The sequence below is a fragment of the Sinohyriopsis cumingii genome, chromosome 6, assembly GCF_028554795.1.
Source record: "Sinohyriopsis cumingii isolate HCF-2022 chromosome 6, ASM2855479v2, whole genome shotgun sequence".
Classification (NCBI taxonomy): Eukaryota; Metazoa; Mollusca; class Bivalvia; order Unionida; family Unionidae; genus Sinohyriopsis; species Sinohyriopsis cumingii.
In genome coordinates, this window is record NC_142966.1 from 9,161,906 (window position 1) to 9,180,733 (window position 18,828).

Here is an 18,828-nt window from a genome sequence, read left to right on the forward strand (position 1 = left end):
TCGGTGTGCAATTTAACAGGAATTCATCAAATAAACTTGATTTCTTTGATCTAATAATATACGTACGCCCACATTGAATTATTATATTTTACCAGTATATACAGTAACAGAAAATCATCGCTTCAGCTAGATTTGTGTGACAGTAAAAATCAATTTGCATTCGATATACTTGTCATATCGTGGAATGTCAATAATTAGATTTTAAAATATTTGAGGGATTTTGGAACTGCCTTTATTTCTTCGGTAAAAAAAAGGTATGAACATAATTTGTATTTATAAGTTTCGAATCTACAAATTTTAAATCTAAAAAGAGCGACAGATGGAGAAGGATAAAGCAATTTTGGAAGAAAGCAGATTCCGGAAAGGTTTGAAAGTTTTTGCACATGGTGCTAAGAGATTTATTACTTTCCTATTTTCTCACGTGGGACTCACATGTCTCGTGGTCGCTTACACCATTTTGGGAGGATTCATTTTTATGGCACTTGAATCGCCGTACGAGATTTATCAACGTGAATTAACTGTTACGAATCAGAAAGTCTTCCTTGACCAGATACTTAACATAGTGGACAATACTACAATGATCGACTTGCAATATAATAAACACGCTTGGACTGGAGAAATTGACCATCTTTTAAGACGTTTTCAAAAGGAAGTGTACAAATTCACAAACGAGAGAAACTGGGACGGTAGGACTGGGGACGAGGAGTTGCAATGGTCATTTGCTGGGGCATTACTCTATTCCGTAACAGTGATTACAACAATCGGTAAGTGTTTGAGTGCACTTAGCCCAAGTTCGTGGAACCATTAAAGTTACAATAGCTTGTGCTGATTATTTTGTAATAAACGGAATTGTCGTCATGGTTGTGGATATATGAACGACAAATGTATGGACAGGTTTCCAGCATCATAGTTCAACTGTCAAGCTGGCCGTTTCTTTAGAATTTCTTTTATTTTGTCAAACTATTCCTGAAAATAAAAAACACAACTAATCTTCGCTATTGAAATATCAAAGGAGAATTTAAATTTAGGTAGCATATATTTCCACATTTTTCAATATTTAAATGGATTTCCTCCATCCCTTTCCTAAGATGCGTATTGTATTCATTGCATTGCATATCAAATATACTAATCAATTACAAAATCTGCATGGGTTCCTCGCAATGTGAGAATTTTTTGTTTAGTATATTCGTTTTTCAGGGATTTATGTATTTGGCTACTAGACTACTACTACTACTACTACTACTACTACTAATAATAATAATAATAATTATTATTATTATTATTATTATTATTATTATTATTATTATGCTGCTGTTTCTACTTCTAATTCTACTAATTGTGTGAAAGCCGCTGATGTTACAACTACGAGTATACTAAATGATACTTTGATCTAATATAGGCATTATAAAAATATTTAAGGAACAACAAATAAAATTCAGTTTAGTTCAAACATATTCTGTCAGTGTTAAAATGGAATTGGGCTACAAGGTCTCCCAACTTAGAAAATGCCACTTGCCAAGAGAGAGAGAGAGAGAGAGAGAGAGAGAGAATTTTATCGTGGAAGAGGCAAGTAAGTTACATTATTTTGACTTTCAGTTCTAGAAAGCTAAAAGTGCAGTGGAGGATTAGTAAGGGAAAACATACAGATAAAAGGAAAATGTAGTGTCCTAGTTCTGTACAATTACGTAATACGTTTGGGTTTTTTAAGTACGTTGGAATTATATAAACAGATGGTGTAGCATATGATCCAAATTTTAACAAGAAAAGAACAGTCAACTAACATCATAAGAAAATGTAGTTCATGAAACAAAATTATCAATGATAATTATAATGGTTACAAAGCAACGCAACCAAATTAAACTATAAAACAATTAAGACATACGTATTTGATTTGACGAATGCACATAGCATCATAATTACAGGAACAACCCAGACCCATTTGCTACGACTGAGCTCTCATTGTATCCAAACAGAGGAAAACAAGACACTATTTCTCGTGCCATTAGCAAAATAAGGCTGGAGAACGTCTGGCCCCCAATGTCAACGCAGCCATCATGTACAAGCCTGAATATTGGACTTACGCGAAGAGCAGAACTGAAGTGCTAGATTCAGCAGCTCCCAGGACCAAGGATTCGATGGCAATGATCCGCCTATCATATCTTCTTGACGTAGCAGACTCTAGCAAGACGATATATGCAATTGCCGCTTGTCGTAACCACAGATCCGTCTTTCTTACCCCGACCCACCGAGCAGCAAACGAAATGTGATATTAAGGGACCAAACTTAAATAGCTATTTTTCGAGCGTCGTAAAAGACACATTACAAACATTTGGAATCCAATTCATTCCTCTACCAACCATTGACTCACCTGCATAGAACTTTCCTTGCTACATTTCTAGGGACAAACGAGCAGTGAGAGATTGCGCTTAACAGCAAAGTCGATAAAATCATTTCAGCCGCTGGAAGTTATATCCTTGCCGGAAGAACAAAAAATACACACAGACTGCCTATGTAATTATTGTGCACAGCTCTACGATCCTTACCATATAAAACCTGCTCTAGGCATGGATTGTCGAAAACTACCTCCAATGATCCAACCTAATACTTGTAAATGTGTCCCTAATAGGGTACCTGTCTCAATTCGGAACTGTTTCTGTGCAACCAGCTGCGGTGAGGGGTGCTGAGGTAAATCCGGGTTAAATGAGCAAGAAATTTGCAAGGATGTTCAGAAAAGATTGTGGCTTATAATCACAAAGACCATGCTGAAGATGACATTAGTTCCCACTGTTTTTACACTCTCCAACTAATCACCTTGCCTCTTGCAATATGCCTATACTCAGGGCCTGCGATTCAAACTTCAAACAGCAATTTAGTCTAGGCCGCATGGACAACGTCCAAAGACACTGGATGGGCAATGGGTGGCTGACATGAATGGTTTGCAACATTGCAAGAGCGACTGCAACGTTTTGTTCCTTCAGAGCGAATATAAGGGGCGAATGCCTGCATATTTACGAGTATAAATAAAACGGAAACCGCCGTACGAGTCATAACGATGGACGGCGGATTTTAACTACTTGCACACCTGACCCGATTCTACAATGCACGTTCATTTTCTCAGAGGAATTCATTGCCACTCTATGTTGTTATAGGAAAGCATTTGAACATCCTCCAAATGATGAGTCCTCTTTTGAATATCTTTCAGCATTGATTCTCTTTCTTTAAATTTGCGATTCGGTGTCCTGGCTCGTTATTATATCTAAAATCTATCGCTTTACAATACAAGTGTGCATATATTTTGGAGGGTTTCCCTTGATTCTTCTTAGCAGGTTGCTGAGCCTGAATCACTGCAAAAACCGTAATGTAAATGATGATATCCATCCATAACAAAGTATCAACTTCATGTTCTAGTTCCAGTCCCACTTGAATGTGCATCATGGTTTAAATAATTACAAGGTCGGAAATGAATGACTGTCCAGTGGAGGCATACAAGTTAACCTTCTGTCCCTCAAGTCTACAATTATTATCTACTAAGTCTTAATAACAGCTGCCTCGCCTGGCGGTCCGCATTAAGAGGTTAGTGATATGGCTGTTCGGTATGTTGCCAAGATAATGTGACTGCGTCAGACATAATGCTACATGTCTGCGACATGACGCGCTATTGTTTGACATCACTATAAACTGCCACACTGCAGACATCATAGAGGTAGGACTGAAAACTGTTAAAGCTACGTTAAAAATCCAAATCACACACACACATACATCTCACACCCACACACACACGCGTCTTTTGTATGTTTCTTAACTGCATGAACTGTTTATTAGATATTTTCCTATACCTGTATATTATGCCCTGTCGTAACTCAGCGAAGAGTGTTCTAAGCTATTGGATATTCATTTCTCATAATATTGTCTAGTCTGCCACCGCGTTGTTCTTTTCATCTATATATTTTGGATATCTGACTTTTCTATGTGTAAATCCTTCTCTGTCAGATCAAGACTAATGTCTATTCTTAATTTCCCCCATTTCAAGTTAGCACTAATGTCTTTAAGTAGTTCCTTTTCAGCCATTCGGCTAGCACTATTAGGTTTCTTAAGCGTTTGTTTTCCTATAAGAAAGACCTTTCCTTCGTACTATATACATCTTCGAACGTTATCAGATCGGACTTTTGTGCCGCTCCTTGTTTCAGTATGCTATAAACTTCTTTTTCCAAAGTGAAATTCTACTTCATCGCCATAGCCATCGCTTACCGTAGGAGGTCACAATTATAGCTCTAACTTCACCCTAAAACTGTCCCAATAACAGTTCCACCAAAATCCACGGCAAAATCTCATACGATTCTTTTTTCCAAGTAGACTGGAATACTTTCACTGAAATAAACGGTAAATGTTGACACAAAAGTTGAATTTGTATTTCATGCACAAATATGAATAAATTCACCGAATCAATGGCAACTGTACACAAAAACAAAATTCACAGATATGAAAATAGAGCTCAAATAATTTCAATGAATTCAGTGTTTATATATATATATATATATATATATATATATATATATATATATATATATATATATATATATATATATATATATATATATATATCGTTATGGTAGTTATCCTTAGAAATGTATACACGTTTTGTTTTGATATCCCCGCTGCCACCAACCTTTTTAGGCTTTTTTTAAGTTCATATAGAAAGAAAAAAAAAACAATGCAGCTGTAAAAATCTTTAATCTGACTTCTATCATTCTACAAACCAGAACACTTATTTCTGTCATTCAATAAACCAGAGTGCTGACTTATATCTTTAACAAACCAGAGTGATTGAACTTCGATAATGCGTTTGTTAACAAGATATTGCTTACTTGACTGACTTCTACTCCATGTTCCTCAGGGTCGGTTTGGTGTTAATGTGAAATTTTAAATTAAAATAAACATTCGGCCAGGACATCCCAGACGTATAGGCGGAAAGCTAGCACCAGATCACACCGATCTGAGCTAGAAATAAGTACCGTTATAATCTTCTCATAATATTATCTTAAAATATATACGGCCAAATGTATCGAAATGTTTTTAAATCCGGCTTTTCCAAAATAAAGGTTCCATCTAATATTGGTTTCATCGACACATATGTCGTCGTTTGAAGAAACACTGTGCGGTTGAGTTGAGGATGTTTATTTAGCTCATCGAATGCTGAATATCACAGAATTATAAGTTATATTTAGCTTTATTTCGTCTGGAAGACAGAATGTCAGACTCGTCACCCAAAAGTTGCGGGATGGATCAACAGCCTTGGGGTGTCTCTTAGAAATGCACTTAGTTCCCGCTTGCATGTTGAGTGGTGATATTTTAGTTTAAGATAGTAAGACTACAAAATACCCACCACATTTGTCTTTTATGTCAAAGGACGTGTTTTTGAGTACCGGACAGACATTGGCTGGCAAATTAATCCGTGGATGTACTATGTGTACTGTGGATGTACTGTGTGTACTGTGGATTTACTGTGTGTACTGTGTGTACCGTGTACGTATTATGTGTACTGTGGATGTACTGTGGATGTACTATGTGTACTGTGGATGTACTGTGTGTACTATGGATGTACTGTGTGTACTGTGGGTACTATGGATGTACTCTGTATACTGTGGGTACTAAGGATGTATGTGTGTACTGTGGATGTGATGTGTGTAATGTGGATATACTGTGTGTACTATGGATGTACTGTGTGTACTGTGGGTAGTATGGATGTACTGTGTATAATGTGGGTACTATGGATGTATGTGTGTACTGTGGATGTACTGTGTGTACTGTGGATGATCTGTGTGTACTATGGATGTACTGTGTATACTGTGGGTACTATTGGATGTACTGTGCAAACTGTGGATGTATGTGTGTATTGTGGATGTACTGTATGTAGATGTAATGTGTGTACCGTGAATCTACTGTGTCTACTGTGGATATACTATGTGTACTATGGATTTACTGTGTGTACCGTGAATGTACTGTGTGTACTGTGGATGTACTGTGTGTACTGTGGAATAACTATGTGTACTGTGGATGCACTGTGAGTACTATCGATGTACTGTGTGTACTATAGATGTACTGTATGTACTGTGGATGTACTGTGTGTACTGTGGGTACTATGTATACACTGTGTGTACTGTGAATGTACTGTTTGTACTGTGGATGTATGTGTGTACTTTGAATGTACTATATGTACTGTAGTTGTACTGTGTGTACCGTGAACCTGCTATATCTACTGTGGATGTATTATGTGTACTGTGGATTTACTGTGTGTACTGTCGATGTACTGTGTTTACTGTAGATGTACTGTGTGTACCGTAGATATAATGTGTGTACTGTTGATGTACTGTGGGTACTGTTGATGTACTGTGTGTAATGTGGATGTAATGTGTGTACTGTGGATGTACCGTGTGTACTGTTTGATGTACTGTGTGTACTGTTTATGTACTGTGTGCTCTGTGGATGTAATGTGTGTACTATGGATGTACCGTGTGTACTGTTGATGTACTGTGCGTACCGTAAATGTACTGTGTGTACTATGGATGTACTGTGTCTAATGTTGATGTACTGTGTGTACTGTGTGTACTATTGATGTACTGTGTGTACTATTGATGTACTGTGTGTACTATGGATGTACTTAAATCAATATGAAAGTTGTATATGGCAATAACTTCTAATTACTCCACTAGAAATAATGGCATGTGACACTAAAACTAGAGTCAGACCTTTCGTACCAGTTGATGTAACGTTAATGCCTTTTTACTGTCTGATAGGGAGCAAATACATTATCTACACATATGTACGCATTTATGATCAAGGTTCGGTTTTATTACATTATTCAAGGTCCAATGGAAATTGTCATATCAGGGGAACTTGATACCAATTATTTTCAAATCAAGTATAGCATTAATATGTGACTTCTTTCTCCTTTTAGGGTACGGTCATATTGCACCTAAGACAGACTGGGGAAGAGTTCTCACAATCATGTACGCCATACTGGGAATTCCTCTAACCCTTTTGTGTTTGCAGAATATTGGCAACTTTCTGGCAGGGTGTTTCCGGTTGGTGTACCGACATGTCTGTATCAACTTGACGTTCCAGTACATTAAAATCAAGAGACGAAGATTGCGGCGGCGGCTGATGCGTCTAATGGTAATGGAAGGGCATAAGCTACAGGACTGGGCAAAGAAAAAACACTCTCTACTGTTTCATTTATCAAAGGGTGAACACAATCAAGTTAATTTAGAAAAGAAAACTTGCGAGAAAGGGGTCATACCAGACAGTTGTGGGTCCCGCAGAGAAATCGGAAAAATGAGGGGAAGCAACAAGGCATCAAAGACAAAAGCCAGCAGTAAAATGTTTAACAAACTATATAAGGGAAAGCATGTGTTGCGAACGAAAGAGGGTTACTTCAAAGAATGTTCAGAGGTAAAAAATGAAGAATCAGCATTAGAGTCAAAGGAATTCCAGTCAAGGCAAGATAGTGTCCTTGGTGATGCTTTGACTGTTCCACATTCTGTCAAATCCAAGAGTTCATGTTCTGTTGGGTCTCATATGACTAAGGCAAATTGTGCGATTCTATATGTCAACTCGGCTAATGAAATGACAGAGAATGATCATACTTCGAAACACGTCGCCGTGACGGAACATGTCCTTAAAACTCAGCATAGGCATGTGGATGAAATTGAAGAGATCAAGGACTTTGATCAGTCTACCGGTGTTGCCAGTCAAATGTTTGCCGCAGATTCCGAGGAGGATATTGAGATACTAAGAGCCCGGATGAGAAATATGCGTGATAAGGTCCCAATCTCTGTGTGTCTTTTGCTGCTCTCGGGTTACGTGATTCTTGGAGCAGTTCTCTTCTCTTTTTGGGAGGAATGGGATTTTATTATTGCATCCTATTTCTGTTTTATAACGCTAACCACGATTGGCCTTGGGGACTTTGTTCCGGGATCAGGTGCAGACTCCTGGGCCAATCAGGAGAAGCGTGTATTGTGCGTGATATACCTTCTGTTTGGCATGGCGCTGATTGCAATGTCTTTCCACCTTATTCAAGAAGAGGTGAGCCACAAATGTAAGAAACTTGGCCAGAAAATTGGTCTTTTAGAACAGAAGCTGAATAGGATCATTGACACCTATGCTAAAGATTAGATAGCTACGTAGGTCTCTACGTTTAGTTCGTACCTTGCGTATCTTATGTTTAAAGTCATCTTGATTTTATCGCTGATTATTCCAGAATGTTGAGCGCATAAGAAGGAATATCATTATATATATATATATATATATATATATATATATATATATATTGATGAACTACATGTATACTTACTCACATCTATTGATAATCTAAGCCTTCAGCCATTTAAGTATTTTCATGTATTTGTAAATAATATTAATTCATGAACATTGCTTCTAACTTGTCCACGGCGATAGAAAATTCCTAATTGCATCGTTTGAACAGCTTCATGTTTTCTATATCAAAGGATAATTACATGTCAATCACAGCTGAACATGACAATTGTAACTAACTAGAAAGAAAATAAAATAGAATCATGCCGATTACATGTGTGGAATGTCATATTACTTGCACTGTCATACGTGCCAACTAATGCCTGGAAGAGCATTTTTTCATACTTCATAGAAAATAACTCGTCATAAAATTATAGTATTGGTTTCATTAGTTTGTGTCAGATTCAAATTCGATCTAAATTTATGGTGTCGGAATTTGATATTCGTTTACAATGGTTTACAATTTTGTCTAAATTCAAACCCATCTGTCTTTATTCTGTAATATTTGTCTGAAACTTAAGAGGACATCCAGCATCCAAAATCTTATAGTTTTATTGTGTTTTCGTAATTTGTCTTTTACACGCATTGTTTCCAGATACCATTGACTTTTAGACACTAAATGCAAGACATGCAACGAAAGTGTAAGTTGAACATAGTAATTCTGATCATAAAATAAAATTGGCACATTTTTCATTAAATCCTAACTTATATATATATATATATATATATATATATATATATATATATATATATATATATATATATATATATATATATATATAATTATCATTATTATTATTATTATTATTATTATTATTTGTTTCTTATCCAACGTAATGGAGAAGAGATGGTGAACAGAACGACGTTTGGGAGCCACAATACTGGAGGCAATACTGGAAAAAAACATCCAATATAATTTGGAAATATCTAGGAAACGTAAATATGAGGATGATAATAGAGAATGTAAAAGACGAGTTTTGTTTTTGTGGAGAGTACTGGTGATATTTTTTTAAAAATCTTTGGAACATGTTTCAGTGTTATTCAGCAAATTTGTATATGAATAAAAACAAATCCAATTATTTTAGGTACGTCATAACAGCCGCACCACAGTCTTGTACGAGCCGCCCTATGGCAATCCTTTTGAAGGTTTTGAATTTTATTCTATGAAAGGGAACTTACTACTATGACCGTTTCAAGTACCATCGTTACATGCGTTGCCTCCCTTACATCTTGTCTTTTTCTCTACAGTAGTTGCCTGGCATAAAAAAAAGTCAGTCTTGCGAAGTTACCTATGTTTTAACTCTTTACGGCACTACATCACAGTATTGGCAATATGAGGTGAACTAATGGTGAAGTTCTTAAAGTACCAATAGGGTTTAAAGTTATGCATACCACTTTGGTATGGATCGGACCACAAATATAACAAGATTAGTACTGTATTCAGATTCTGAGACAATGAAATAATTCAACTGCTTCTCAAGTCTGTGTCGCTATGGGAACATGACCCGTAATGTGTGTCGCTATGGGAACATGACCCGTAATGACTGAATGGGGATGAGTTTCACATCACTTTGCCTAATATGCCAATCGGACTTTTCAAGAAAGTATAATATGCTTCAGAAAACGTCGGACCAGCTGTTGACATGCGGAAAAATATTTTCAAGATTTTGACAGAATAGTAAATATTTAGGTATCCCGATGTACGTTCCTTACAATTATGAAGATCGTCTACTTACCATTCTTCTATCGAAAGATGTTAAGTTTGTATACAAAAGAGAAGTACATACATACATACATACATACATACATACATACATAGGGAACAGACTGTCAGGCTTGGCAAAAATCAGCATACATACATAGGGAACAGACTGTCAGGCTTGCCAAAAATCAGCATGTATGTTAAAACAAATGATGGAATATATATATATATATATATATATATATATATATATATATATATATATATATATATGAAAAATCACATGTGTCATCTACTATGATTCGCTAACCATTATAAATGTTCTGTGTTTCGTTTGGCCCTTGTAAATATCATAATTTTTATTTTAGGTGCCTTTCATGACAATAAATGCACAAATTATCAAAATAAATGCCACGATTATCTGAAACCTTTCTTAAAATCTTTTGTCATAGGGAACATTGCTATATCACCTACATAAATAACGAAGTGTTATTCCAATGAATTTAAATCTACTCCTGCAGTATCATTTTGTGAATATTAGTCGTCTAAATTAAATAATAAACATAAAATAACAAAGTGATAAATATTCACCTTGGTGTATTCCATTTTCACACTGGAATGTATAATGCAAAACTTTATCTTTTAATGCATAATATATATTATCATTATTTTGTATTTTAAAAAATGCATCTTACAGCATAATTAACGACTTTTTGTAAAATCCATTAATACGCATAGTAAATTTTGTGATAGCAATATGAATTTGTAGCAGTATATATAAACAAACACATACATACACACATACATACGTGCGTGCGTGCGTGCATATATACATACATACATACATGCATACATACATACACACATACATACGCCATACATACGCACGTACGCACGCACACACACACATATACATACATACATACATACATACATACATACATACATACATACATACATACATACATACTTAGGAACGACGAAACTGATCCGTGTACTCAAGGCGGCTCCAGACCTAAGAAAAAGAAATGTTGCCCTGCTGCAGCCTTCATTATTGGAAATCACACATAACAAAGTGTGCTTGTCAGCCGGTGCATCGATATTTTCAGCCAAAATCTAAGCAACAGCTATTTCCCTGAAATATATCGAAACCAAAACATATCTTAAACTTTGTCATCTTCCCACATTCACTATCAGTACTTCAGTCACTTTACAATAAAAAGCTGGAAAACCCACCACTGACCAATATTGTCATCAAACATACAGAGGTGTGTTCTTCTCACAATATAGTGTAATCATAGCTACACCGTCATGTTGATATTAATGGTAATAAAAAAGAGGACATCTCTGCTAAACTAGCTATATCTCAAAAAAATCTGATTTTAAATCACCATACGCTGATTTTAAATATGGTATCAAACTGTGCCTATTTAGTAAGCGGCCCGCATTGTGGAATGATACAGTCAGTATCAAACCCCACGTGATCAAACCTATCATAGGAGAATGACATCCTACCTACATCCATAAGCACGGCGTAGTCATTGCAAGATAATTAGAACTGGTCATACTTCGATAACCCATCCCACCATATTAAAGGGTCAATACACACCTGAGTGTGTTTCTTGCAACCAACCCTTCACTTGAAGCACTTTGTATTTGATTCGATCTCAAATATACACGCATTCGTTAATAAAACGTTAATTTTTGAAGAATTTACAATTTATTCAAACGTACAGCTTCTATGCAATCCTAATTTCTTTGAGTATTTTTAACCAAGATTTGTATTGTTAATCACCCTAAGTGTATCTTTTATTATCCATTTTTTCTTTATACACACCATTTACATCCCCGTTGATCGGGAACCTTCCTATACTTTAACCATATCATCATTGTGTTTTGCACTTTTATCTCTCGTTGGCAGTACACCTATTTGATACATCCGTTTTAATCAAATAACCATTTTGTGGCGCCATTTAGCCTTACATTGGTGATGCGTCGTGACATCCACAATCAACGAAATAACCAACCATAATGACAAGGACTCCCTGTGTACTTTCAAGGCTTGAGAGGCACATGTGCGATCTCGGCCAATCATTGATTTTCTCCAGATGAATAAAAAAAAAAAAACATTTAAAAAAAAATATGCATATATAAAACTATATTTATTCCATACTTTTGTATATCAGAATTTGGTATTAATGCCTACAAATATGTTAAAGAATTTATCTTTGACGACACTGTACTTTCGTCATTATTCCCACACCTCTCTATAAACTATACTCGTCAATGGAGTATTCAAATAAATATGTATATTAAATTCACTTTCTATAAACCGTATTAACAACCATTTAATATAATTAAAATTAAGATAAAAATAGTTGTAATAAATTAACAGAAACTAGCTAACCTTGTCCAGTATACATCTTTTCAAACTTTCTTGCCGGTTTTTCTATGTTACCACATCTACTGTCTAATACTAGGGACCAAAAAGTTAAACATCTGTGCATGCAGTCTTTAAAGGGGTGACTGGATGTTAAAAATGGCATTGTATAAATCCATGCAAATCACTTAATGAAGAGCGATTTCAGGCAACTGCTACAGATGCGACTAAAAGAAGCACTCCCAACGACACGTGGAAGTAAGATGTTATAAACCTTTTCACCCTACCATAATAAAAATGACCACTTCCCATAACATTTACATCTTGAAGCTGTAAATGCAAATTAAAATTGAACATAGGCATATAATCTTAAAACAATAACAATATAATTTTCACAGTTTAAGATGCATATGCCAGTGACAACAGCATAGACTTTACTGTTAAACATATGCCAGTGAGAACAGTATAGACGTTATAGTTAAATAGACATATGAAAGGGTGAACAATCTAGACTTTACTGTTAAATAGACATATGCCAGTGAGAACAGTATGGACTTTACTGTTAAATAGACATGTGCCAGTGTGAATAGTATATACTTTACTGTTGTGTTGTTGTTACAAGGTTTAACCCCATTCTTCAGCACAAGATAGACGATACATAAAGGTCAGTATCAATGGTGGAAGAAGAACCGGGGAAACCACAGAAAGAACCACCAACCCACGAGAAGCTACTGGCTAGTTTTCTCACATACCCACATTGGCCGAGCCCGAGACTCGAACCCACGCAGACAGAGGACTTTACTGATAAATAGACATATGCATGTGTGAACAATATAGACTTTACTACTATGTAGACATATGCAAGTGTGACTTTACTGTTAAATAGTCATATGCAAGTGTGAACAGTATACATTTTACTGCAGAGTAGACACGCACAAGTGTGAACATATACATTTTACTGCAATGTAGACACACACATGTGTGAACATATACATTTTACTGCAATGTAGACATATGCAAGCGTGAGCAATATACATTTTACTGCAATGTAGACATATGCAAGTGTGAACTATATAGACTTTTACTGCTAAATAGACATACGCAAGCGTGAACAATATACATTTTACTGCAATGTAGACATATGCAAGCGTGAACAATATACATTTTACTGCAATGTAGACACACACAAATGTGAACTATATAGACTTTACTGCTATGTAGATATATGCAAGTGTGAACCATGCTGAGTTTACTGCGTGTAAAATGGGTCAACTCTAAAACCGGATGTCTGATTCGTGGATCTGTTACTTGTCCGAACCAATGGTATTGTCATCCATAGGCCTATTAGTAACAGCAGTAGCGGTAAAAGTGTTAGCAACAACATATATAGTAACATTAGTGTTGATATTAGTAGAAGTGGCAGAATCAGTGATAATATCAGTAGAAATAGTACTTGAAAAATCAAAGTATCATTGGTTGAATTAGTGGAAGGAATTATAGTTGTTGTAGTGTGAGTAGTGTTGAAAATAGTAATAGTATTAGTGGTAGAGGCAGCAAAAGGGGTAATATTAATATTAGAGGTAATATTAGTAGTTGCAGTGGTAGAAAAATAGTAGCTGTATTAGTAGCAGTAATGTTAGTCGCAGTAGCTGTTGTGCCAGTAGCTGTTGTGCCAGTAGTTGTTGTGCCAGTAGTTGTTGTGCCAGTAGCTGTTGTGCCAGTAGTTGTTGTGCCAGTAGCTGTTGTGCCAGTAGTAGTAACAGAATTAGTGATAATAGAGGTAGTGGTATTAGTAACAGAGCTAATGGTAGTAGTTGTAGCAGTGTTAGTTGGTGATAATAGTTGTAACTGTATTAGTAACAGAGCTAATGGTAGTAGTTGTAGCAGTGTTAGTTGGTGATAATAGTTGTAACTGTATTAGTAACGGAGCTAATGGTAGTAGTTGTAGCAGTGTTAGTTGGTGATAATAGTTGTAACTGTATTAGTAACAGAGTTAATGGTAGTAGTTGTAGCAGTGTTAGTTGGTGATAATAGTTGTAACTGTATTAATAACAGAGCTTGTGACAATAGTCGTAGCAACATTAGTAACAGAGCAAGTGGTAGTAGTCGTAGAAGTATTAATAATAGAGCTACTAATAGTGGTCGTAGCAGTATTAGTAACAGAGCTAGTGGCAGTTGTCGTAGCAATATTAGTAATATAACTAGTGGTCGTAGTCGTAGCAGTATTAATAATAGAACTAGTGATAGTAGTCGTATCAGTATTAGTAACAGAGCTGGTGGCAGTAGTCGTAGCAATATTAATAATATAACTAGTGGTCGTAGTCGTAGCAGTATTAGTAATAGAACTAGTGACATTAGTCTTATCAGTATTAGTAACAGAGCTAATGGTAAAAATTGTAGTAGTATTAGTATTAGAGCTATTGATAATAGTCGAAGCAGGATTAGTAACAGAGCTAGTGGTAGTAGTCGTACAATCATTAGTAACAGAGCTAGTGATAATATTCGTAGTAGTATTAGTAGCAGATATAGTGGTGGTAGTTGTAGAAGCAACAGTGTTCAGAATAAGAATATTATAGTAATGATGACCATTATGAAGATTTTGATGACGTAGATGTTGCTGTCGTTACCGCCATCGTCGTCAACATGGCATTTCCTTAATTTTGTGTGATTCCTTCTGAATACCAGTCCAAGAAATCAAGGGCATATACAATTATTCCCTACTTAACTTACCTCTACCAACAGTTTCCACCGAGTAACGTGAACTAGATTTTTTTCAATACATATATAATAAAAAGACTACTTTCTGTAAAGCCATAATTATCATCATACAATATTCTACAATATTCTAGCGTCGTCTTTATGTCGAGCTAAAATTAACATCACACAACATGCTGACTTCGTCGTTTTCTTTAAAACATTTACATTTGTTTAAAAAACAAACATGCTGCAACTAACTAAACCTTAGAAGTCGGTGTACTGCAGCATCATAGCCATCCTGCATTATGACACGGTGTAATTAAGGGCTAATCAACGAAACCAGACACAGAGAGAGACAGACAGACAGACCTACGTCCGATCCAAAAAGAAAATGTATGATCAGATATGTGAAGTCAAGTACGAACAAACGAACGGTCGCGAATTTGCTGCAATAAACATAATTTGTTCGGAAATGCAAAATTACGTCAATCTTGTTGACTTTATAATTCATCACAAAAGCATGGACTTAAATCGCAGATACAGATCGTTTCATAGGAGAAATGTATGTTAGTTTTATCTGTATGTGTGCGACTTTGATTTCATGAAATAAATATCGAGATCATAAACCATTCTGAATCCAACAGAGTCAATCAAATCAATACTCTTACACCTTACATCCATCAGAACATTGGGTAGAATTCAAATCTAAATACGCTTTTCGAACTATTAAATTGTCCATTAATAAATCTTCATCAATACAATAATGGAGTGCGGCTCGTGGAAATAGGTACAATGCGGTCTCCGACATGTTGTAAAAGACGAATTAATGGAGGCAGGAACCAGAACGGGTATATACCATCGGATCAGCCCAGATTGACTACCGCAGTGTCCTTGACAAGGCCCTCTCAAGAAATTGTCTCGGAGCTAAACAACCTACATCCGTTAATGTGACTTAAAACACCAAACTAAATGAAAAAGTACGTATATCCCAAAGTTTTCGAGTGTCTGCATTTGCAGATATTGATTGTCATTTTGCTTACCTGTCGTGCCACCGTTTACCAATTATCCTACCCATAATAGTTTATCACGTGTATACATTCATAGTCCAATTTATTCATCCCCAAAGCACAATCTGGAAACGTTTTATTGTCTGCTTCTGACCATTAAAATCAATTTAGTGTGCTACGTTACTGACCCGTTTGGAAATATGACAAATTATTGATATTTAATTACATATTTGATAGATCTAAAATAGTGATTACTCACAGCTGGGCTCGATGTTTCTTTGATGTCAAGGATGTTATATACATTAAACTGACATGAACGATCGGGCCTTTGAAGGAATGTTTTATATATTGCTATATCTGATTTTACTGTAACCTAGGAATCTGAGCCATCGACCATCCTGTAAGAAGGAATAAAGCATTGCATCTTTAGATGGTTTTAGCACATAAATTCGTATTTCTATGCAGAAATGTACAAGATCAATACAAAAAGAAAAAGAATCTGATTAGTCATCTCACATTTTATACAATTACCAAAGAAATCAAAATAAAGTTTTTTAAAAAATCACTGCAAATTTTAAATGAATATAAAATTAGGGTTCCATTTCTAAATGAGGTGACAGAATGCTTTCGAACATGACTGGTAACATTCTGCTGGAATCTTGATTAATCATACACTCAGCGGATGGTTGTTAAGGTGTGTGGAATGGTAGGGGTGGGGGTGGGAGTGGGCAAAACTTGTTTCCATATGACTTTGACTTTATACTACCCCTTTCGCGCCAATCCACTGCACCCCACCCACCTACAACCACCTGATAAACTCCCGCTGACGTCCATGGATACATCGCAGAATAAAGGTATCATTCATAGTTTACATTACAAGAATCCTCACTTGAACAGCATAAAGCCAAGGATACCCTCAGATCAGAGTGTGTCATAGTTGGAGTTATTGTTATTTTCAGCACACCATAAGCTATACTCGGCGTCCAGTACAAACTGTTGGAAAAAGTATATGGAGAAACCTCGGAATTTATCACCGACTCACGGAAACCTACTGGCAGGTTTTCGCACCTAACCAAAATTGGCTGAGCTTGAGATTCAAGCCAATTCGGTCCCCTGTGACACTGCGTAACCTAATATCAAGCGACAGAAAATGATAAGATGCTAGGGCAAGAATGAGTAAGTTTTAGACTAACAAGACTATATACCCCTCTAATTGACCAAGGTGGCAGTTACCATTTTCTGAAAATGCTCTGTCACTTACAGGAATTTTCAGTTCTAGAAGAATCGAATGATATACTCAAGACTCTGTCTATTATATCAAATTCAGGTACACATGTTTACATTAATAATGATATGAATATTTAATCCAAACTCATATAAAAATATTAGCTAGTTATTATGTTGTTTGTAAAATAAATGTCCATTGTCAGGCACACTACGGGCTTCATTTTTGACAAAGTCAAATAGAAAATACAGATGTCTATAACATGGTCATTATATATCTAGAGGATTTCAAATAGGTAATGATTTAATATTGAATTTATGATACGAGTTGAATAATGTCCATCTTTTGCGAGCCTTTCCTCGCAAAAGCTCGACATTATTTGACAAGTTTCATAAATTTAGTATTAAATAATTATCCATTTGAGATTCTATTTATCACATAGTTTTATTTCAGTAGAAAGTATTTAGATAGAAGGAAGAATGAATAATTTCGTTAATTCTGACAAACGCTGTACCTTTCATTTGTTGTGCGTAAATAATAGTCCCAAACAAAGTTGAAATAGTAAAAGTATATTATACATTATTGCTAACAATAAATCAAAGAATATGCGTCCATCCAAATAAACAGAACATTTTACAAAAGACAAAAACATTTATCAACACAAAATGTCCAATGTGTAGATTGTCACTTTGTTTGATACGGTACACGGTATCGGTTTGAGTTGGCCTATATACACAAAGCAGTGTCGGTGTTTACGTTGAAATTCTAAGGCACAACTAAACATTACATTTTTTGCGGTATTTCTGTGGAAAGAAGATTACTAGATGCAGACATACACATATTTAATGTAATGCATTTGTAACCGGGTAGTTGTGGCATTTGATTTGGAACATTAGATTGTTTACAAGACAAAAACAAATCTCTTTTTGAGTCGGAATCACATTTTTACCGTATAAATATTCTGTGCTTGGTTGGATAAAATTCTGTCAGTTTGGGAGACTGGCTTATGTATAAATTCTCCTGTGACCAAAGGTGAGATTATATACTTCAGTAAGTTCACATTTAAACCAAACTTGTATATAGGGTGGTTCCATGATACAGATAGAACAACCACTCCATCACCACCCCCACCCTCGCTATCATCTGAGCTGTACCGGTAGTTTTACTTGTAGTTGTCTTGGGGTTTTTGCCATTTTAAATTTTATTCTAAGTTATACATGACATAAAAATCATATGGAAGTAAATTGACAATATCGAAACAGACGGGACCATTTTCCCCTAATTCCCTTTCGAGAGTCGAATCAAATAATGGCGGTCTAAACTGTTCAATTAAAACCAAAAATTCCAGAAAGTTGGGTTAAAACGTTTTCCCCACGATCGCGATAAAGAGAAAATTGCACAACAAATACGTGGGCTTATTTGGACCATTCATGGTCACATACAACGATATGTTCACATGAGATAATATAAAAAATATGAAACTGAACACACTATAGGCAAAGTGTAC

General features: G+C 35.7%; 1 protein-coding gene across 1 annotated transcript; it reads left to right on the forward strand.

Moving 5' to 3' along the window:
- The first annotated feature begins 250 nt into the window (after positions 1 to 250).
- On the forward strand, positions 251 to 8,173 carry LOC149796344 (uncharacterized). The gene is made up of 2 exons (XM_089960211.1): positions 251 to 764; positions 6,956 to 8,173. Exons 1-2 carry the CDS (start codon positions 320 to 322, stop codon positions 8,170 to 8,172), a joined length of 1,662 nt encoding a protein of 553 aa, XP_089816337.1. The 5' UTR covers positions 251 to 319; the 3' UTR covers position 8,173.
- The last annotated feature ends 10,655 nt before the right edge of the window (positions 8,174 to 18,828 follow it).